Genomic DNA, 22,036 nt, shown 5'->3' with positions numbered 1-22,036 from the left:
TCAGCCACTCCTAGGCTTGTGCCCTGTCACTCCATTCTCTGCTTCCATCTCCACATGGCCTCCTCTTCTGCGTCTCAGATATTCCTCTGCCTTTCTGATAAGGACGCTCATCACTGCATTTAGGGTCCTCTTGGAGAATCTAGGGCGATCTCTTTTCAAGAGCCTTACTTCCATGTGCAACGACCCTTTTCCCAAATAAGATCACATTCACAGGTTCTGGGGGTTAGAACATGGACGTATCTTTGGGGGGCCACCACCCAACTCACCGCAGCAGGGAAGCAACCTGTTTGGAATTTGGAAAGATTCCTGTGAAAGCAGAGAGGAGCAGAGCTGAGGAGGGCATCTTCAGTGGCCACGTGATATATCACAGGAGGGCTGGGGAGAAGGCAAGGGACGCATGCATGGAGAGCAGCGTGGCAGACGTGGTGGATCCCACTGGGGCACCTTCCTTCCACCTCCAAGGCTTCCCATGGGATGCCCTAGTCTTCTCCAACTGCCATAGTCCGGGCCTTGCAGACTCCAGGCTCCTTCTTGCCCAGAGTGGGGGTACCATCCTTGCCTGCCTAATGCTGGTCTACAGAGTTGTGGTTGCCTGTCCTAGGACTAACTGGTCTCTCTCATGTACAACTGACACCAGCAGTATTCACCCCAGCCCTTCAAGGCATGGTCTCCTTGACGGGATCATCCATCCACTCATTCAGCGTACACTGGCGGAGTGCACGCCCTCTGCTGGAACCGTGGACCAGACACAGCCCCTGCCACCAGGGGCTCACAGGCCGCTCTGGGTGATAGATGAGGAGTAAGTCACTCCAACACCACGTAAACTATGCCCGATGTGCCACAGCAGTCCCACCAGGGCTGTCGGGCCGCCCTGTGCCCACTAAGGGCCTCAAATTTGGATTTCTTACATTATCCCCCACCCAGTTCATACCGACCAGTGCAGAGACAGGTCCTGACATCACAGTGCTGAGTGTTTAAACTTTGCCACAGGTGGTAACCCAGTTTCGGCCTTTTGTTTTGTTTTGCTTTTTCATTTTACTTATTTATTTTTTAATTTAACTTAATTTTAGAGAGAGGGGAAGGGAAGGAGAGAAACATCGACTGGTTGCCCCAGCCTAGGACTGAACCCTCGACCCAGGCATGTGCCCCGACCATGAACCTCACTGGCAACCTTTCAGTTTGTAGGATGATGCCCAAGCAACTAAGCCACACCGGCTGGGGCATCACTTTAAAGACTATACCAAGAACGCCCCAGGGAGAAGTGGCCTGGGACTTCCTCAGCCTCTGAGGTCAGGAAGACGTCCTAACAGACGCGGCTTCTGAGATGGGCTGGGAAGCAGTTGGCCAGGAGGAGACAGACCTGGCCTGTGGCAGAGAGAGTGTCCGTGGTAGAGGACAACGTCTCTGAGGGGCTGAAGGGGAAAGTGTGTGCAGCGATTAAAGATCGAGAGAGCAGTGTGGCAGCTGCCAGAGTGTGAGAGAGAGAGGAACAAAAGATAAAGCTGGAGAAGTAAACTGAGGCAGAAGTTTGGGGTGGTCCAGGTTAAATGCTCCGGCCTTCATCTTGAGGGTGTGGGGAAGCCATCTTTAAGCCAGCAGACTGGAAATAATTGTCAGTCAAGAAAGGGCCTGTTTCTCATCCCCCTCCCTCGCCACTGTTGTACATTTTGTACTGTAGACATGGGTATTTGGGATGCATTTGTTTTTAGAGAACATGTACCCCTTTGCTCCACAGAATGAAAGGAAGCAGGGAGACTCAGGAGTCTGAGACCTCATATCTCTCTCATCTGAGGGCGAGAGCGGTAAGGCAGAGAGGGCGGGAGCTCCAGTGTGGAGAGCTGAGTAGCCAGGGGAGGCGTCCAGCATAGGGGAGGCCTGAGTGGGAGGGAGGCCGGGCCCCTATTTGTGGTAGTCCTGCTGAACTCCCAGGCCTGGGAAAAGTGGAAACAGGGCCCTGGTCTGCCCCGCCCCTGCAGGGCAGAGCTGAGGAGCTGACACCAGCCTGCATCCCCGCAGCCTTCTAACTTCCTCTCTCCCGTGTTTGTCTTGGCTCAGAGCTGCTTGGGGCTGTTGAAAGCAGACTCCATCAAGGCAAAGCTGGAAGAATCAGGACACGGAATCGCAGAGGAGGGGGCTGAAAGGGGCCTCAGAGGGGGATGCAGCGACGGTTGCACCAAGGGTTGATGGAAGACCATGATGAGAACCCAGGAGTCCTGACTCCTGGCACGGTGCCCAACCCAAGCACCACGCACGGAGCTTCCCAAGTGGGTGGGGGGCTGACATGGGGCTGAAATCCACCACGCACCTCGATACCCACCTTGCCAGGAAGGTCTCTGAGGATTGAAGGTGTCCGGAGTTGTGCTGAACCGGAGGCGTGTCTCCAGCACTTGCTTCCTGACACACGGATCCGTTCACACGCTGCACTCTAGCTTCAGCCACCGGGCCCCACCAGCAGCCCCACTGGCTCAAGCAAGAGTCTACAGGAGGCCCCGGGGCCCAAGGCACTGGGCCATGCCCCACCACGGCCAACCCCATGACTCTCAGAGCTCCATTCAGTGCTGCCTCCCCCGGGGCTCAGCATGGACCCTCCCGTGTCCTGCTCTGCACAGATGCTGGCGGGTCACGTGTCCCACAGCTGAAGGCCTCCCCTGTCCGTCCACCTCCACCATCTGCTGAGGCCCCACAATTATCCCAAGGCCTGGTGCCGTCTCACTCAGAGGGGAGAGTTCACACAGCCCTGTAATGTAACCCAGACCCGCGGCTGCCCCGGCAGGGGGTCCCCAGCTGGGTAATGAGCGGCCAACTTTATTGAATTCCCTGGCTTGGGTCTGACTGATCAGTGCCCTTAGCGGAGGCAGCCCAGGCCTCCTGAGAGCCCATCTGGGCACCCTCACTAAGGACTTCTCCCCAGAACCTCAATCCCTGCTTCTTAAATCCTTCCTCCTCCCCATAAATGTTTAAATGACAGGATCGGGGCAGGGAGGCTCCCAGGGTGTTGGCCTGTCCCATCCATTCAGGAGAAAGCATGGCCGCCCTGGGTCTGGGGGCCCCAGCAGGGTGGGCTAGAACAGGCTGCCCCGTGAAGAAGTAAGACCTGCAGCTCCCACCCCCGCCCCATCTCCTAAACCTGCTGACTACTCTCTCACCTCTCCTTTTCTCAGGCCTGGGCCCCAAGGAGGGAGGGCCTTGGCTGTGCTGTGGGCCAGACCTTTCCAAGGAGAAGTGTAGGAAACCACCCTCTCTGCTCTGTCTTCTAGACCCCTGCTAAGGCTTCAAGATTCCCCCAGGTCACGGCTGCAAAACAGCAAGCCCAGGCCCCTCTCCCTCCTCGCACTCCCAGCGTGTGCAGGAGCCCAGACGGCGTTCACTCTGCTATCACGCTCTTGAATGCCAGTTCCGTGGCCAAGACCGTGCCCTCTCTGTGAACGAGGACTCCATCTGCCTCTATGTCCCCAGAACTTAGCACATAGTAGGTGCTTTCAAAAACATCAAGTAGGAAAAGAGGGAGGAGATACTTCCACAGGTAAGAGGTTTGGACTGCGCACGAGTGATAGGACATGTAACAGGCGGGCCCGGCATCTCCGTGGGCCCCTTGGCGTCCCCGCCCCGTGTGTGGTCGAGGTCTCTGGAGCAGAGAGGCCTGGCCAGTTTGGGGAATGGTGTCAGCTTCGTTGTCCTGTCAAGGCCCTAGTGGCTCAGGCGTTGTTAGGTTAAGAGTAAACTTAAGGTCAAGGGTCACCCAGAGTTCACTATCCAGGGTGACTTCCTGCCCGCTGCACCTGGACTAGGCCTTGAAACCACCCTAGAGGGTGTGAAGGGTCTGCGGTCCCTCTGCTTTTCAACAGTGGTGTGGGCTGGAGGCTCTTCTGAGATGGAGTCGGAGACCAGCCCTCTTTCTGGCCGAGCTGTGCCCCATCTCCTTGAGGAGGATGAAAGGCAGGGACACTCACAAGGTCAGGCCCACGCAGCCCAGGCTCCGCTCCCCCAGAGACCAGCTGGTGGACGGTGAGAGTGGGCACCTGGGCCCTCACTTGGTCCCAGAGGGTTGGTGAGGGTGGGGTCCATGCCACCCACCAGAGAAGAGTTTGAGGGAGACAGAATCAGACGGAGCCCAGGCCAGGGGACTGCGGGAGGGAGGGGCCCAGGACGCAGAGACTTCAAAGCGCCTCCAGAACAGCTTATAAACAGGCAGGGCTGGCAGGGGGCCAGCGGGGCCTTTCTGGAGGGGCTGGAAGCTTGGAGGGGCTGGAAGCTTACACGGGCTGTGTAAAGAGCCCAGGATAGGGGTCTGGGAGAGGAGGCCGCCAGCCCGGGGATCCCGGCAGGCCCAGCTAACCTCCCTGTGACTCGGTTTCTTCTGGTACTCCGGAGCTCACAGCAGCCTCTCCGGGGCCCCCCCTGGGGCTGGCAGGAGGGTCAGCGGCGACGATGTCGGCGAAAATGCTGTGTGGGCTCCGAGCCCTGATCAGATGTTATTTATTATTCTGAGCTCTGTTTTGGTGGGAGGCTGGGAAGGGCTGAGAGGGAGAGCTGCAGAGTTCTAGGGCTCCCTCTGCCCCAGTGCTGTTTCGAGAGTTCTCAAAGCAGAATGGCCAGGCGTGGGGCTCTGGGACAGAGAGGCTGCGGCTCTCAACCCTGCTGAGTGGGCCGAGGGCTTTCTCCATCAACCTGGAGCAGCAGGCCAGAAGGACAGCTGTCCCTGCTTTGCTGCCTGCCCCCTCCCTCCCACCTCTGCTCTGTGTCCCTCCTTCTTTCCCCCACTCCTCCCCACCATGCTCTCAAGTACCTCCCCAGAAATCAGCCTCTTCTGCCCAGAGATTTGTCCCGATGTAATGGGGCTGTGACAATTTTCCTAAGTCCTGCTTGGCAATGTGTCACTGTCCATTTCCTGTTGTGATGTCAAAGAGGGCTGCACAAAGCATGTTCACCAGGCGTGTGCGAAGGCCCCACTCAGAGCAGCTGGAACGTGGGTTTATGAAATTACAGGGAATTCAAAGCAGCCGGCGCCGCCCGCTGTCTGGCTTCATCATTGGGACTGGCCTTGGAGGGCAGTTTATTCTAGTAATTTAGAGGATTAGGGTCTGACACCCTTCATTAGCTCTGTGACATAAGCAGGAAAGAGATCTTGCAGAATGACCCTCACAAGGGGAAGGAATTGGCTCAGGTGTAGAGAAGGCAACACACCACCCAGGAGGAAGGAAAAAAGGCCTGCAGGGAAGGAAAAAGCGTCCTTTTCATCTCTGAATTGGATGAACGGTAGCCCTGCAGGGGAGAGCAGCCCCGGGAGCAGAAGGGCCTGGGCTCAGGACTCAGCTTCCCCATCTATAAGATGAGCGTGCTGCTGGGGACCTTCCAGCTCCCCCTGGCTCTGACCTGTTCTGCGCCCACCCCACCCCCCAACCTGGGACACAGCAGCTCAGATACTGTTCCCCAAATCCCTTACGGGTTGACCTTGAAACGGTGCCTCTCTTCCCCAGGGGTCTGTCTCCACATCTCTCATCCCCTGGGGATCAAGTGACCAAGTCAAAAACACTCAGCCGGCCCCCTTTACCATGGCATTTTAGATCGGAGCTATTTCCTGCCAAGTGGGGGAAAAATCACCCCCACCCGCAGCAGCTTCTGGCTCTTTTCCCAGCCCCCTCCACAGATACAGCCCCTGGTGCTTTACAAACGGCTTGTCTAGCCTGTAAAAAGCAGAGCTGGGGATGCACCTTGACAGCAGTTCTGCCCATGGGGGTGGGGGCGTGGTTTCCAGAGGTCCCTCCCCCCCACACCCCGCAAGCTGGTGGCCCGATTTTCCGAATTAATGGTGGAGTCACGTAGCTGTGCGACCCTGGTGAGCTGTTTAGCTACTCTGCGCGTCCTTTCTTCAAATCGAAAATGAAGGAACAGTGTGTTGCGAGGATTAAATGAGATGCCGCGTGTGGAGAGCCCAGTACATGCTAGCAATTAGTGTTGCTGCCACGGCTTACTGTTGGTGACCTTGGGCAAGTCCCTCGCTCTCTCCAGCCGTGAGCCTTCCTTCTCCTTTGTAAAGTAGGGGGAAACGAGACAACTGAAAAGTGCCTGGCGCCCCCAAGGAGCTCGCTGAATGCAGCCATCGAGCCATAGCACCGGCAGTTTGGCTGCCCAGCGCCCTCCTGAGACACGCGTAGGTTTTCTTGGAGCCACAAGCATGTCCGTAGAGGATCGAGGAATGTGATCCGACCCGGCAGCCCGGGAGCCGGAGCATATCTGGTATGTGTGTCTGGAATGATTTGGGGAAAATGCACCGAAGTTGGAACTTGAGACACGAGCTGCCCAGGACAGAGGGATAGGGAGCTGCGGGTGCGCACACCCCCACCAGGGGACCTGGTGCTGGGGTGGGAGTCGGCTTACACCGCACGGCCGCTGCTCAGGCCCGCCCTGCAATGGCCGTGAACTTGTTGTTTTTCCACGTCATTTGCTCTCAAATGTACTATCGGGCCAGGCGATGCTAACCCTGCGGCAGCAGGTCCCTCCTTGTAACAAGCGATTGTGTGTTCTTCAGAGGTGGCCAAGGGGAGGAGGGGGCCGGCAGAGGAGGTGGGGGAAAGGGAAACAAACCGCTGCTTTACAGTGAGCCTGCGTGTCCTGGAGCCAGCTCCCCCAAAGCACATGCCATTTCTGGCCCTTGAAGGGGTTAAAGGCCTCCTGGAGTCAAAAACAAGCAGGTGTCCCACCGTGCCAGATACGCCGCCGAAACTGCTTCCAGCTTTTTTTTTCCCCTTCTGCAACAAGTCTGTGATCAGCCACGGGACAGAGGAGCCAGCAGCCTGCCTGTGACAGGCGTCAGGTTAGCTCGCTCCCACTCGGGTGGTGCCCAGGGTATAAATCCAGGCCGGGCCCCTGCTGGGGCTCCTCTCCCTGCACACTCAGGAGAGGGGATTTCCCTGCAAAACCTTTCTTTGCTCTGAAGCCGCACAGCCCAGCGGGCTCCACTGACTTGGTGGAGGTAGCCGCGGCCTTACCAGCAGCAAGGAAGCCTGCTGGCGGGGCTGTGAGGGCAGGTGTCTGCAGCCCCCGAGGAGGAGAAGGCCCTGGTGGGCCCCAGCCCCTGGCAGCGTTGCAGGGGAGATCTCTGACCGCTGCAGACTGCACCATGTGGGCCCTGGGGTGCCACCAGTTCCGGTCCCGCTGGGGGCAGGTGGCAGTGCTGCTGCTGCTGCTCAAGGTGCCCCCAAGAGGCCTGGCATTGCCACCCATCCGCTATTCCCACGCTGGCATCTGCCCCAACGACATGAACCCCAACCTCTGGGTGGATGCCCAGAGCACCTGCAAGCGGGAGTGTGAGACGGACCAGGTGAGTGGGGATCCAGAAGCCTGACATGGACCGCAGGAGTGTGTTAACGAGGGGGGGGTGGGAGCCGTGGGGTGGGGACAGGGCCCAGGACTGCGAAGTCATGCAGGCCCCAGGCCACATGGAGGTAAACAGGAGGTGATGTCTGTCTAACTCTGAGGCCCAGAAGAAGAGATGGGGAGTTCAAGTTCATCGGGGATGGAGAAGCCCTGAACACCTGGTCCTCTGTATGCTGCAGGCTGCGCTGGGCCCACCCACCGACAGGTGAGCGGAGGCCCTCAGGGCGGCGCAGTGAGCAGCACAAGGCCCCACAGCCAGGGCTGGGCTCGGGACCCACATCAGTCTGGCAGCAAAGCGGTGGCTTCCCCAGCCTCCAGGCCACCTCCCAAGGCGTCTAGACCCTGACCCTGGGAGCCTGCCAGGCTGACGAGAGGGTGGACAGGAACAGCTCTGCGTAGGCTCCACGGTGTCCCTGGCAGGGGAGCGGACTGGGTTTCCACCTGCCAGAGTTCTCCGTCCCCCTTCCATGCTCGTCAGAACAGCGAACAGGGTGGGCCGGTCCCTTGGCGATTCTCTCCCAGCTTCTGGGTCCAAGTACCATTCCTGCCACTTTCCCTAGCTGTCGACAGCCTGCTGGTACCTGGGCAGAGGCACTTCCTGCCAGCCCGGACAGCTCCTGGAGCTCTGGGCTGGGCCGTGCATCACCATGGAACAGGAGAGACCCTGGTGCTCCCTCTGCCAAACTCACGTAACCTGTAGGAGAGCATGGGATCCCCCTGGAGAGAGTGGCCTCTGCCTCACAGTGCCCGGGGACAATCCTCAGGCTGCCAGTGAGCAGAGGTGCACGGGGTGGGGGTGGGGGTGCACAGGAAGATGAGGAGTGGGGAGGGGTGGCAGAGCGTTCCCATCTTGCTTGCTGAGGCTGTGCTGTCAGTCGACTACATTTTCAGGGAAGCCTGTTTCACTGGCCTGACGGATCAGGTGGGGCCCCGGGGGCGGTGAGTGAGACTCCAGCTGAGCTTGTGTGCCTTGGGAGATAGACACCTGTGTAGGCTGGAGACTCGACAGCCTACGGGTGCGTTCTGGGCCCTCAAGGAAAAATGTTCTAAGGATCCCCTCTAGGGTTTCTTGTGCCCAAAATACCCTCCCAATGATCCCTGAGGGCCCAGACTTTCAGAGGCCTCTGAGTCCTGAGAGCTTCCAGGGCCAGAGTCTCCTAGGGACTGAATGACCCTCTGGCAGAGGAGCAGGTTCTCTTGTCTGCTCCCCGATCCCCTGCTGCGCTCAGTCCCCCCACTGGGTCTTTCTCCCTCAAACCCCAGCTCTGAGATCTGCCCACCCCTGTCCAAAGCCTCGCCTGGTGAGGCCTGGAAGCTGATGCCAAGCGAGGGCTACAAAACAAAGTCCCCATTCTGAGCAGAGAGGGGAAAACAGTAAACAAGTCGGGCAGGCAGGCTCCGCACAGCCGGGTGGGGGCTCTTTCCCCCTCTTAGCTGATGTGGAATGTCAGAGGCTGAAAGGAAAGCCTGAACTGCAAGAGGCCAACCCTAGCGGGGAGCAATCCACGGAGCCCCTACCCGGGGGATTAGGAGCGGTGCCCGCCAGCCCAGTGGATACGGGGGTTGTTATCGAAAACACCACGTGAAAGTGCTGTTTGTGTCAGCCCCGCTCAAGCATGCCGCTCGTTTCGAGGAATTAAACTGTTGCCTGACGTGGCTCCCCAGAGAACCCGAGGGGATTACAGCCTTGTAAGTCCTCCTACGGCCTTGCCAAGCCTTCGCCACCCACGGGGGTTTTTCCCTTGTTGATTTCCCCACGAAATGTCCCCTGCGTTGGAACTGGGCACCAGGGTCTGGCGTAGCCCCTGATGTCGGGCCTGTCCCGCCTGCCCTTCCTCTTGGCCTTGACCGGGTGTGGGCCCTCATCGGAGCTGATGCTTCCAAAGTGTCTGGGAACAACCTCAAATGTCTGTCCCCACAGAGCCCCATTTTTCCTTCTGAGCATTTGCTGTGGCCTCTTCAGTTTGACCAGGGCATCCTCACCCCAATGGAAAAAAGACAAAAAGGCATTTGTTCCTACATGGACCTCATCTGTGGTCACTATGTGTCATATGTGACATAGAAGAAAAAACCCTCCTTTTAGACTTCCAACCACCTGGAGCTCGAAGCCCTTTTCTACCATGTGCCAGCCCTGGGCACCTGGCGTCAGCTCTCTGAGATTCTGCGTTCTCATCTGTAATATTGTAGTAAGAACAGTCCCCCTCCGGGAGGGATGTGGCTGGCCTCTTCCCACACCACCAGCTGTGTGACCCTGGGCAAGTTACCTAATCTCTCTGTGCCTCAGTTACCATCATCCGGGAAGTGAGGACAATGGTGAATCCACCTCAGAGGCTTGCGATGAGCATTAAATAAGTTGACCAATGTAAACGTTCTTAGGAGAGGGCCTGGCAAATAAATCATAGGTGCTCTGTGCACATTAGCTGTTACTATCAGAACATTGTGCTCACGATGGATGAGCACATGTTAGTTCCCTTCCACAGACACCGTGCTGTAGGGCGGGGGAAGCCGGTTCTCTCTTCCTCACCTTTGCTCAGCCCTCTCGATTTGGCTCTCTGCAGGAGTGTGAGACCTACGAGAAGTGCTGCCCCAACGTGTGTGGGACCAGGAGCTGTGTGGCAGCCCGCTACATGGACGTGAAAGGAAAGAAGGGCCCGGTGGGCATGCCCAAGGAGGCCACGTGTGACCACTTCATGTGTCTGCAGCAGGGCTCCGAGTGTGACATCTGGGACGGCCAGCCCGTGTGTAAGTGCAAGGATCGGTGTGAGAAGGAGCCCAGCTTCACCTGCGCCTCCGACGGCCTCACCTACTACAACCGCTGCTACATGGACGCCGAGGCCTGCTCCAAGGGCATCACGCTGGTCGTGGTCACCTGCCGCTATCACTTCACCTGGCCCAACACCAGCCCCCCGCTGCCGGAGACCACTGTGCATCCTACCACAGCTTCCCCAGAGACCCCTGGGCTGGACATGGCGGCCCCGGCTCTGCTCACCCACCCTGTGCACCAGTCGGTTACAGTGGGGGAGACAGTGAGCTTCCTCTGTGAGGTGGCGGGCCGGCCCCGGCCCGACATCACCTGGGAGAAGCAGCTGGAGGACCGGGAGAACGTGGTCATGAGGCCCAACCATGTGCGTGGAAATGTGGTGGTCACCAACATCGCCCAGCTGGTCATTTATAACGCCCAGCTCCAGGACGCTGGCATCTACACCTGCACAGCCCGGAATGCTGCTGGCGTCCTGCGCGCTGACTTCCCACTGTCGGTGGTCAGGGGCGGGCAGGCTGCAGCCACCTCAGACAGCAGCCCCAATGGCACGGCTTTCCCCGCCACCGAGTGCCTGAAGCCCCCCGACAGTGAGGACTGTGGTGAAGAGCAGACCCGCTGGCACTTTGACGCCCAAGCCAACAACTGCCTCACCTTCACCTTTGGCCATTGCCACCGCAACCGCAACCACTTTGAGACCTACGAGGCCTGCATGCTGGCCTGCATGAGCGGGCCGCTGGCCGTGTGCAGCCTGCCCGCGCTGCAGGGGCCCTGCAAGGCTTATGCACCGCGCTGGGCCTATAACAGCCAGGCGGGCCAGTGCCAGTCCTTTGTCTACGGCGGCTGCGAGGGCAACGGAAACAACTTTGAGAGCCGAGAGGCCTGCGAGGAGTCCTGCCCCTTCCCCTGGGGGAACCAGCGCTGTCAGGCCTGCAAGCCGCGGCAGAAGCTCGTGACCAGCTTCTGTCGGAGCGACTTTGTCATCCTGGGCCGAGTCTCCGAGCTGACCGAGGAGCCTGACTCAGGTCGCGCCCTGGTAACCGTGGATGAGGTCCTGAAGGATGAGAAGATGGGCCTCAAGTTCCTGGGCCGGGAGCCGCTGGAGGTCACTCTGCTCCACGTGGACTGGACCTGTCCCTGCCCCAATGTGACGGTGGGCGAGACGCCGCTCATCATCATGGGGGAGGTAGACGGTGGCATGGCCATGCTGCGGCCTGAGAGCTTCGTGGGGGCGTCCAGCACCCGGCGGGTCAGGAAGCTGCGTGAGGTCATGCACAAGAAGACCTGCGAGGTCCTCAAGGAGTTCCTGGGCTCACACTGAAGGCCCCTTTCCCCTGGCCCCTCCCTGGCCCTCTCCCACCTACCCACCCTGACGCCTCTCAGCGAACTGGGCAAGGTCACATTTGACAGTCTTAGGCCAGCAGAGGAATATCCATCAGAGGGTCTTAGATCAAATTCTATTCTTTGGGTTTAGTAAGGGGTTCATCTCTTTTTTAGCTGAGGGAGACAAAAGAAGTCAGAAAACACTTGCAAATTATCCCTGATGACCAAGCTGCTGGGGCACTATTATCCTCTCGTTGCCAGCCACACCCCTCACCCCTGGCTCTCCCAGCCACCCTACCACCATCCAGCCTCCCAGCCAGGGATCTAGAGAGGGGGCTGCATGGTAGTCACAGGAACCATGGAATGAACTGGTTTGCAAAAGGCGTGGTGGGCAGAGAAAGGAGGGCCCAGGGACTCAGGGGACAAATTCCCCACAGCCCCCTAGACTGCTCTGAGCAGAGACCACTTCATGTTGGGAGTCATGGGAAGGGGAAGCAGGGGGCGTGGTCCGCCCAGCACCCACACGCTGAGTGGAGGCATCTGGGCAGGTGCCCTTGGGTGGTGGGTGGTCAGGCTAAGCTTCGATCAAGTTGCCCTGTGGTTTCTGCAGCCACCAGCAGGGTATACGTTTCTCATGTCTCATCTCCTGGGCTTTATTGATTTGGCTTGTTGATTGTTGATTCGTTAATTCAGTTCTGTTCGGTCCAACTCAACAGACATTTCCTGACCATTTACCGGGTGCCAGGTGCTGGGGCCACAGAGAGCTGTCAGTCGCTGCCCAGCTCATAGTCCAGACCCAGGGGCTCTCCCAGCGGCAGACCCTGGGTGTGCCTCGCAGCCATCAGATGGTCCCATTTGACAGTCCGTATGCTTCCATCTGTCACTGGCTTCCTTGGACCTAAAGCAGATAGAAGCCCCAGGATCTGTTTTGGTAGGAAGAGAAGGAAAGGAAGAGCAAAGCAGGCAGGGAGGGCGCTGGGGAAGGAATGAGCAGGGAGGAAGGAGGGGAGGCGGGCTGGGGAAGGGAAGGAGTGCTGCTCGATGCTCCCATCTGGTGGCGGCCTCGGGCCTGGGATGGCAGGCTTGGGGATGTGGCAGCCAGTTGCTGATTTTTCTTCTTGGACTTCCGGTGCAGATCCAGCCGCCCGCCACTAGACAGAGGACTCGGGGAAACCCACCGTCAGCTCTACCACGGCCCCCTAGTCCCACCTCAGCCCTTCATTCTGCCCATGCCCCTCCCAAACTGAAGGTCATTGTGGGGCGTCCTTGTTTCTTCCTCAGACGTAGGGAGGAAGATACCAATTAAAAGCTAATAGTATCAACAGGCCTTGTGTGATTCATCTGAGCTAATAAGTATGTGTACGTGGGGGAGAGGGGTGGTGTCATTGGCCTTGGTGACCATGCAGGAGGGAAGTCTGGCCCATGGGACCACGTTTGGGTGATAGAGAGACACTGCTACAGCTCGGTCCACTTTGCAGCTCCGAGGCTCCTTCCCGGTGGTGCTCTGTGAATTAGGCACCTGGGCCAGGTGACTTTCTGAAGAACACAGAGGCAGGAAGGTGTGGGCCTCAGGCCTTGTATCACAGTCCCTCACCCCATCACAACAGCATGGTAGACAAGAGGCAGCAAGAGGGAACAGAAGTGGGATGAGGAGGGGCAGGCTACCCAGCCGTGACTCCCTAGGGAACCCTGGGGGAAGCCCGGTCCCAAAGCCCTAGCTGTGTTCAGAGCATGCGGCTGGGTTTCTACGATGGGGCTAGCCCCACTGTTGGTCTTGGCGGCTTGTGGCTACTCCCTTGCCCTGGAGGTGTGTTCAGGAGCCTGCAGCCACGGCCCACCACACGGCTTGTCTGTCCCTGAGGTTGGGAGCCAGCTAAGCACAAGAGCCACCTGTCCACATCCCTGGGTCTTCCGGGCCACAGCCCTGAAGAGGACTCCAGCCCCAGTCCAGCCCAGCTCAGCCCTCCTTAGAACTCCCTGCAACAAGGAGGGGCCACGGTAGAGAAGGTAAGCTGCCTCCTGGGAGAGAAGAGGGCCCAGAGGAACGGGAACTTCTCATTGCCTTTGGGAAAATGCTGGGCATAAAACTTAGGTACCAAGGAGGATGAGGGAGAGGAGGCTTGGAGACATCCTGCTGCATGTGCTTCTAGGCCGAGGTGCCCCGATAAACAGCACATTACTTAGAGTCTGAGGCGGTAAATGTCAACATGCCAGCACCTGTCACCTCCCCTCTTCCCCACACTTGCACCGCTGTGGGGCCTGAGCCTGTGGCTCCCTGGGGCAGATGTGTCCGATCTTAGGGCTCCCTCTCACCAGTTCACTGCCCACCAACAGCCCCACAGCTGGGGTCCCCGCCACACTCCAACCCCAGCTGGGCAGAGTGAGAATGCCCAGCCTGGGGAGTCAGACCCTCCTGGCCTGAATCTGCGCTCTAATACTTATTCTCCGCCTCTCTGAGCCTCCATTTCCTCATCTGCAAAACAGAGGGTAGTAGGAGCTCTTTACAGAGACTTGCGGAGCTCCACCCCTTTAGCCTTGTCCAATGGGAAAGCCTAGGAAACGGAGCCTGGCCCAGATGGCTGCCCCTGGGCCCTGGCCAAGAGCAACCCCCTGGATCTAAAGTGTCCCCTTGTCCTTCTGGGCCTCGGGTTCCTCAGGTTCAGTGACCACACAGCTTCAGCTGTCTTATGCGGTTGCTCGGAGTACACCGAGACGATCACCCCACAAAGGCTGATTTGGGGTTCAGAAAAATATAGGCTTTTAGGGAACAAGTGATTTAGAATCTATTATGACTTTGGACCCATTATGTGGCATTGATTTTTCTGTTCCTGACACTAAGCCTGAGTCTCTGTCCCCTGCTGGCAAGGACTGACACGATGACTAGCATCTACCAGGTGCTCGGTAAAACTGAGCTGGATTCCCAGGGCCTGGTTGTCAGGCACCCTGGGGAGACCATCCCACCAGTCTGGGAGATTTGCCCCAGCCTAGACCCCAGGACCCGTGGGGACTGAGACCTCCTTCAGGTCCAAGGCCAGACTCACCTGCTTTCCTGTCTACACTGGACAGCCACTGCCCCCTTCCTTGCATCTGATGTCCTCCCACCCCCACCCCACCACCGCCCCGTTCCAGTCCACCTCTGTTTGCCTCTTCAGAGGCCTGGTCTGGCGCCGCTGTCTCCAGACCAGCCCCAAAGCCCCTGGGTAGGACAGCTTGGCTTTTTCCACCCTCTGCCTGTCCAGCCTCCCAGGACACTTTGGTCCATTGTCTGGCCAGCTGCTCCACAGTCTGATGTCACCCCCTGGACAGTGGGGCCAGAGAGCAGGGAGCAGGGGCGGAAACTGATGAGGGAAGGGACAGAATAAATACATAGCCACATGGTGATTTCCTCAGGCTGGGAGAACGCCGTGTCCACCTGTCCCATCACAACATCAACACTGAGGGGCACTTGCTATGTGACAGGCACTGGACATCATGTCTTATCATCTGCAGCAAAGTGTATGAGACAGGATGCTATTCTGCAGGTGGGAAAACTGAGGCGAGGGGATCAGACACTTGCTCAAGATCACCCAGCTGCTAAATGGCAGAGCCAAGATTTGAACCTAGGCCGTCTGACTTCAGACTTCTTAACGCTCCTGTTACACTCTTCTCCCAGCGTGTGTGTGTGTGTGTGTGTGTGTCTCACACACACACACACACACACTGGGCTGGGCAGCGTGGAATCCCAGTGGGACCCTGAAGATCTCCAGAGGCTGCCTCCTCTTAGCCACACACACAGCGCCCCAGGGCTGTCTGACGACCTGGCCATGTGATGTGGTGTTTCTATCACACACATAAGCAGTCATGGCCCAGATTCCTGGGCAAGACATCAGCCTTACGCTTACTCATCCTGCAGCTCCCTGGGGAAGCTGCCCCTGTTGCCCAGGCCCTATAGATATTCTTCTACAAGTCTTGGTCTCCCTCTGTGTCTGCACGGACCTCAAGCCAGCGCCGTTGCTTAGGGGCTCCAAGAGGTCTGTGGGCCCAGATCACAGAGCTCAGGGCGGATTCACTGAAGGGTCATGGACCAAGGGCCCGCTGCCCCAGCCACGAGGCTGGGAAGGGGCTTCTCCGGGGTCTTCCCCACCCCCCGGTTTCCCAGTTCCATTTTCCTGATTGCATCTCCTCCTTCTCCTCCCACCTCCCCAAGGAGCCTGAAGCCTTCCTCCTGCTCGAGGAATGTGTGATTAATATAGGCAGGGTAGGTGACAGGGCTCCTGGGCCCTATTTTTGGCGGTGGCCTCATTCTGGAATGTGCCCCAAGGTCGAGTGACACTCCTCTCAGGCTGTGTCAGGGGGAGAAAGAGTAACTCTCCAGTCGGCCATCTCCTGAGGCTGACCAGCCCTCTCTTCCTGCCTCTTAGGCTCCTGGTCGGGTTGGAGTCTCTGTGACCGTATCCCAAATCACCTCAGGACACAGCACTCTGCATCGGGTCGCCAGCAGCTCCCTGACCACCCTGCACCCACTCAGCTGAGGGGAAAATAAGACTCAGCTCCAACACTTCCCGACGGACCTGCCCAAAGCAGGTCTGTTGGGGTGACGTGGGGTGCTTGGGTGTTTTTTGCCCTTTTCAAGTCTCGAGGATACTGCCAGAGGCCTGCCAGGGTGACGAGGGACCCATCTTGATCACATGTTTTCTGTCCTGGAGTGAGGGATGCATGTCAAAGGGTGGTGACTGTTTTGTCTTCTGTGCACGCAGCCAGGAAGCAGCGAGGGGCCTGGCACGGACCCTCGGCAGGAGAGAAGCACGGGTCAGAAGAGGGAGAGTGGACGCTCGAACTAATGACCCTGACTCAGGCTTACCACGCGCGCGTTGTCCAAGTAACCTCACAGCCCCCTTCGGTAGATTTTACTCTCTCACCACGTGACATAGCCTACCCCAGGCTACGACGCTCGGGAGGGCAAAGCCGGCGTGTGCTTTGGTCTCCTCTATACACCCAGCACAAGGCCTGACATAGAGGGCATCAGATAAATATTCGTGGAACAAGTGAATGAATGAATGAATGAATGAATGAAGAAAGCGCTGTAGACTCTATGGAGGAAGAGACCCCTCATAGGTATATTGTCCCCGTTTTGCACATGCCGAATCTGAAGACTCTAAATGTTTAAAGGAAACTTGCCCAAGGTCATAGGGCTGATGAATGCAGGAGCCAGATTCAAACCCAGGCCTGTCTGACTTCAGTGCCTATATTCTTTCTGGGGTGACACACACATTTTAACCGTGGCAACGAACGACTGAGGACCCCAAGTGGCAGGTCTCCTCCCAAACATCCGTAACTGCCACTTCCACCGGGACCCTGAGCTCTGGGAGTGCCGAGGCTTTACAGAAAGGTCATAAAGCTGTGCTCTCCCATACAGTTAGTACTGAGTTCATATAAATGAACTCCAGTGAAATAAAGTTTACAACTTCAGTCTCTCACAGTTGGACCAGCTGCATTTCCAGTGCCACATTTTGTGTGGTGAGTGGCTGCCACATCCGGTGACAGAAGACATGGACCGTCCCCACCACCACAGCAGATTCGATCGAACAGCGCTGTCACAAAGGATGGAACAGAAATTCTTGTTTTCCTTGGCAGGCGTCTTGTGGAGGGGGAGGGGGAGGGGTGCTAGCGGTAATGACCTTGACTCCAAGCTCCTGTCCTGACAAGGACTTGGGGGATTCCCACTGTTTTAGGCAGTCGCTGGTTTTAGTCTCATTGGTTCTGTTGCCACAGGGGCTCTTGGAATTACCCCACTGTCTCTGGACTCCAATCTGGCTAAGACCCTCATGTCTTTTTCCCAGAAGTCTTATAGACCCTCATGCAAATAACGTGTTGGAGGCTTTTCTCAATACCCCAGCGTTTCTAAAGAGGTACACAGGTTAATGCACCCACCCGGGCCCGACAGTCTGGGCACCCAGAGGGGGATGAATGTATCGAGCTTTTAGCTAAATCTGAGGGAGAGGGGCTGCTGACAGGCGACAGGAGGAGCTAGGGGCTGGTCGTCGCAGGGCATGGCACAGTGCCGATGATGGCAGCAGGAGTCACCCTCTGCCAGTGGGCCGGCTACTCCACAGCTCTTCAGAGACACCTATGCTCACGCTGCCATCTTGTCTCTTGCACGAACACGCTGACGAAAGGTCTAGGAGTTACTTTATGGTCATTGCTGCCATGACTGAATCGCATACGTGTTTAAAAAGAGGCACCAGATATTTTAGGCTGTAGGGTCCCAAATCCCCTTGGCTCCCGGGGCGGGAGGAGGGGGGGCAGTGAGAAGGGTCAGGGCCAGGAAAGAGCACCAGCCCTTGCATTAGGCTACCGGGCTCGGGCTCAAATACTGGCTGTGTGTGTGACTTTGGGGGAGGGAACCTCTCTGTGCCTCGGTGTCTCCATCTGTAAACAGAATAATAACAGTACCATAGGCGTGGGCCTGGCCGCTCCCGTTTCTTGGGGATGATGAATGATGCATGTCCCTGCCCATGGTTGGAATAAGAACCAGGGGACAAAAACAGGACTCTCGCCCCAAAGATGCCCTTGGCCAGCAAATGGGAACAGATGCGATCTCCTTTGCTGATGAAGGAGGAGTCCTGGATGAGGTTATGGAGAGAGGAGAGGAGAGGGAGAGGAGAGGGCGAGGGGAGCCTGGGGAGGGCATGGTTGGCGACCAGCAGGCAGAGACAAAGGGTAGCCAGGGGATAGAGACGGGAGACCTCTGGGACCCCCACGAGGCCACCAGCATTTCTCCACCCTTCACCCCCGGCACTAATACCTCAGAGCCCAGAGCTCGGCTCCCAGTGGCCCCTTATTTCAAACACCACTCCTCATCTCCATGCCCCTCAAGGGCGACAGAACAAAGAAGGAACAGCCCCAGGGCCCCGGTGTGACCAATAACTCAGATTAAAGCAATGCTCACAGCCATCGCAACCAACAGTTTCCCCCGGGACCCTACTAAGAGCAGAAGCTGGTGTTTGGGTGAGCAGAATGTGACCTTGGGGAGACTTGCACAGATGAGGACCCACCCCCCACCTCGGGCCTCCTAGAAGGCGGGTGCCCTTTACCAATGAGGTGCCCAGGTGGCAGGATTAATCACTTCCATTACTAACAGCTGGCAGCACCTAGTAGGTGTTCATTAAATACTTAAACCCTGCGAGGTGTATATTATGCACCTCCATTTGATATTCTCTCCATTTTAGAGATAATGACACAGGCTCAGCGAGATTGACAAATTTGCCCAAAGTCCCTGGCCAAGCAGGACACCCAGCCTAGGCCCCTGTCTGTGACTCTGGAGCGCATGCATTTAACCGCAGGTACGCCATCTGCCGCCAGAGTGAAGAGCAGTGAAGCGCGGCTTTCTCTCACTTTGCTTCCTCCCTTCTCCTGGGCAAGTTTTACTGCCCAGGATTCTCACGAAAAGCCATGGTTTAGGCCGGCCGACCTTCCCTAAGTATGCTGAGGCCATGCCCTTCAGTCTAAGCTGCAGGCAGAGATACAGACAGAATCCAAGGCCCCTCTCAGAAGTGTAGAGAGTCCAGTTATTGCGTAGGGGGAAGAGGATTGTGCTTAATGCTTTACCTGTCTTCTATAATCCTCACCTAACCATGACAAGTAGGGTTTTTCAGAGGCTGAAAAGCTTTAACAGGGCATCCCTGTTCAAGGGTGAGCTTGGGATGCAATTCGAAGTCTGACCCCCGATCCCATATTCTTCCTTTTACAGGGTTACTACGTATCATTTTATTTGGAGGCTTGATCAAGCCCCTGTACTACTACAGAGCACTCTTACTTAGTTCTTAGCAGTTACCAAGGAGTCTGGAGAGGGGATTGCGGGGCCTCGATATCTGTCCCTGCTGGTGAAGTCGAGGTGAGCCATGGATCAGATGCGGGTGTTTCCATTTTCAAAGCTAGATGCATGCATCGCACAGAGCAGCGATGTTCTCTGAATGGTTCCAGGTCATGTGAAGGGGCTTGGCCAGCTCGTGGCAGTATTTTCAGTGGATGACATAGTGCTCGGCCACAAAGGAAACTTAGGGGAGCCCAGGGGAGGCCCAAGGGAAGTGTCCCAGGGGAAGAGTTATTTGGGGCTGTTAATTTCTGGCTTAGGGTTCCCTCCAAAGCTTACCCTCCAAAGCCTCACTTTTTGATTTACGCGCAAAATGGAAAAACATTTCAAGCATCCAAAACACCAAACTGGAAAACGGAACAGTTGAATTCTGAAAAGACTTGTTCCCTTGGCCAAGAATAGCATGTGGGGGTAGGGGTGGGAGGGACCTGTGAGAGTGAGCTGGGGGTGTCCGAGTGTGTGCTGTGAACACACACATTCCACCAACACCAACTTCTGAAAGGGCGCTAGCTGCTGCGAACCCTGATAATTAAAAAGAGGAAAAGTTGTGTCTCAAAAGGCAGGAAAACAAATGAGATGACCCCTAGAGGGAGCTTCTAGCCTGAGGAGGTCTGTAGGACAAGCATTAACTGAAACTCTGTCTTGCAAGATGGAATTAGAGCGTCTCTCTGGTACAGCCCATTCCCCTCCATCACTTCCACCTTGGCCTTCTCACCTGACCTGTCTATCCAACCCCCGGGTTAGATAAATGAAAAATTTCTAAACCACCTTTCTTACCACGTGTCTGTACAAATCTTGGAACAACATAAAAAAAAGAAAAAAGGCCAAAGTGAAAGGCAGCTTCTCCTGGGAGTGACGGGTTAGCAGCCCACATTCTCCCCACTGTGCACACGGCAGATAAAGAAAAATAACGAGGACCGGGTTTCTCCTCCACTGGGGCTGGGGATTTGAGGGGGCCTGTGCTTCCCCTGGCAACCACTCTTCATGACTTGATAACTCCTCCCCCATCTCGATCCCCTCAGAAGGGCCTGATCGCCTCCCTTTCCACTCACACCTTCACACTCTCTCGTATGGTTGCTTGGGCCCGTGTGTTATCTTTTGCTAGAATGTAAGCTCCTGGAAAGGTCCCAAAGGTTTATGTATATCCCTACCAGCTCCTAACCCAGTAGTTGCTACTCAATGTGTTGAGTGAATGACTACAGGGCTTGTTTTTGTTTTTTTAAGACTTTATTTATTTATTTTTAGAGAGGGGAAGGGAGGGAGAAAGAGGGAGAGAAATATCAGTGTGTGGTTGCCTCTCTCACATCCCCTACTGGGGACCTGGCCTGCAATCCAGGCATGTGCCCTAGACAGGGAATCAAACTGGGGATCCTTTGGCTTGCAGGCCGGTGCTCAATCCACTGAGCCATACCAGCCAGGGCCACAGCTTGTTTTAAATGATATCTCGCTAGGGACCAGGGCAGCTGCAAGTCAACATCACTCTTGCTTGCTGAGAGTTCAGTTACGTGAAGTTCTTGTCGAAGAACCCAAGCCCCCAGACACCAGTAGTGATGTGGATAAATAAAACAAGCACGTGGCCCTCAAGCTCTTATATCCTATTCCACCATGTGTTTGCAACAAATGTCTCTTCCCTACTTGTGACTGATGTTAAAATGAGTTTGGAGTTGCTGAGTAAATAAGCATTTACAGGACCACGCTGGGTATTCAGGGGAGAGAAAGTCGGTACAAAGGGCATTTTAGGTAACTTCTCCTAAACAATCAAGTGTGGCTCTTCTTTTTTTTCAAATAAAGATTTTACTTACTTTTAGACCGAGGGGAAGGGAGGGAGAAAGAGAGAGAGAGAGAAACAGAAATGCATGAGACATCCATCAATTGGTTGTCTTTCCCTTACATGCCCCCAACTGGGGACCTGGCCTGCCACCCAGGCATGTGCCCTGACTGGGAATCGAACCAGCGGCCTTTCAATTTGCAGGCCTGCACTCAGTCCACTGAGCCACACCAGCCGGGACAGGTGTGGTCCTTTTATAAAGCCTTCCTACTGAGGTCAACCAAAGGAGCAGGCTATGAATGGCTAAGGACCGTGGACTTTGGAAACAGAATCCCACAGTTCTAACCCTGGCTCTACTGGCTACGACTCTGTCAGAAGCTCTCTGCATCTATTTCTTTACCTGTAAGTGAGAAAAAATAGCCCAACCTCAGAAGTTTCTTAGGAAATTTAAGTGAGTTAAAATACATGTTTAGAACAATATCTGGCACATAGTAAATACTATGTGAGTATTATTATTGTGCTTCTGAGGTTGGTTATTCCTTCTGGGTTCCCTAAGACTTTGTGATAATACAAAAATCACGGTTATTCAAATAGGCAGCACGCAAGGCATGGGTGAAGCTACCTGCCCTCCTTCAAAGTCCAGAAGAAAACATGCAGTCATCACAAAAGTGTGGCTTGCCTGGAGCAGGGGGGCTTGTCCCAGGTCTCGGCACTTCTGCCAAGCCTCCAAGAGGAGCTGATCTCCAGGACAAGTTCCCCAAGGTAGTGTATACAGAGGCCCCCTCCTTTACTATTCCTTTCCCAGACCCCAGAGGAAGGACAGAGAAAGCAGACACACCCCAGCCCCTTTTCCACCTGTTGTCCGACCCTTGTCCTCCGGCAGAGGCTCCGGGGGAGAGGAGGTCTGGCCTGCATCCCTGTATCCCTTTTACACAGAACCTAAACAGTTCTTTTAACA

General features: G+C 56.3%; 1 protein-coding gene across 2 annotated transcripts; it reads left to right on the top strand.

The window, feature by feature from the left end:
* Positions 1 to 6,601: 6,601 nt before the first annotated feature.
* Positions 6,602 to 12,780, top strand: WFIKKN2 (WAP, follistatin/kazal, immunoglobulin, kunitz and netrin domain containing 2). Of its 2 annotated transcripts, XM_045182589.2 has the most exons (3): positions 8,275 to 8,393; positions 8,993 to 9,066; positions 9,936 to 12,780. In XM_045182589.2, exon 3 carries the CDS (start codon positions 10,005 to 10,007, stop codon positions 11,454 to 11,456), a length of 1,452 nt encoding a protein of 483 aa, XP_045038524.1. In that variant the 5' UTR covers positions 8,275 to 8,393; positions 8,993 to 9,066; positions 9,936 to 10,004; the 3' UTR covers positions 11,457 to 12,780. The 2 variants fall into 2 exon arrangements, with proteins under 2 accessions (XP_024429088.1, XP_045038524.1); XM_024573320.3 differs by lacking the exons at positions 8,275 to 8,393; positions 8,993 to 9,066 and adding an exon at positions 6,602 to 7,321.
* Positions 12,781 to 22,036: the final 9,256 nt, after the last annotated feature.

The sequence above is a fragment of the Desmodus rotundus genome, chromosome 9 (genome assembly GCF_022682495.2).
Source record: "Desmodus rotundus isolate HL8 chromosome 9, HLdesRot8A.1, whole genome shotgun sequence".
Taxonomy (NCBI): domain Eukaryota; kingdom Metazoa; phylum Chordata; class Mammalia; order Chiroptera; family Phyllostomidae; genus Desmodus; species Desmodus rotundus.
This window is presented reverse-complemented; position numbering and strand designations above follow the sequence as displayed.

What these genes read in the sequence shown, in the direction of transcription:
- WFIKKN2 (XM_024573320.3), top strand. Translation starts at nt 7,121, where the DNA reads ATGTGGGCCCTGGGGTGCCACCAGTTCCGGTCCCGCTGGGGGCAGGTG. An exon ending in GGGAGTGTGAGACGGACCAG is followed by an intron (nt 7,322 to 9,935) that starts GTGAGTGGGGAT and finishes GGCTCTCTGCAG; the next exon opens with GAGTGTGAGACCTACGAGAA.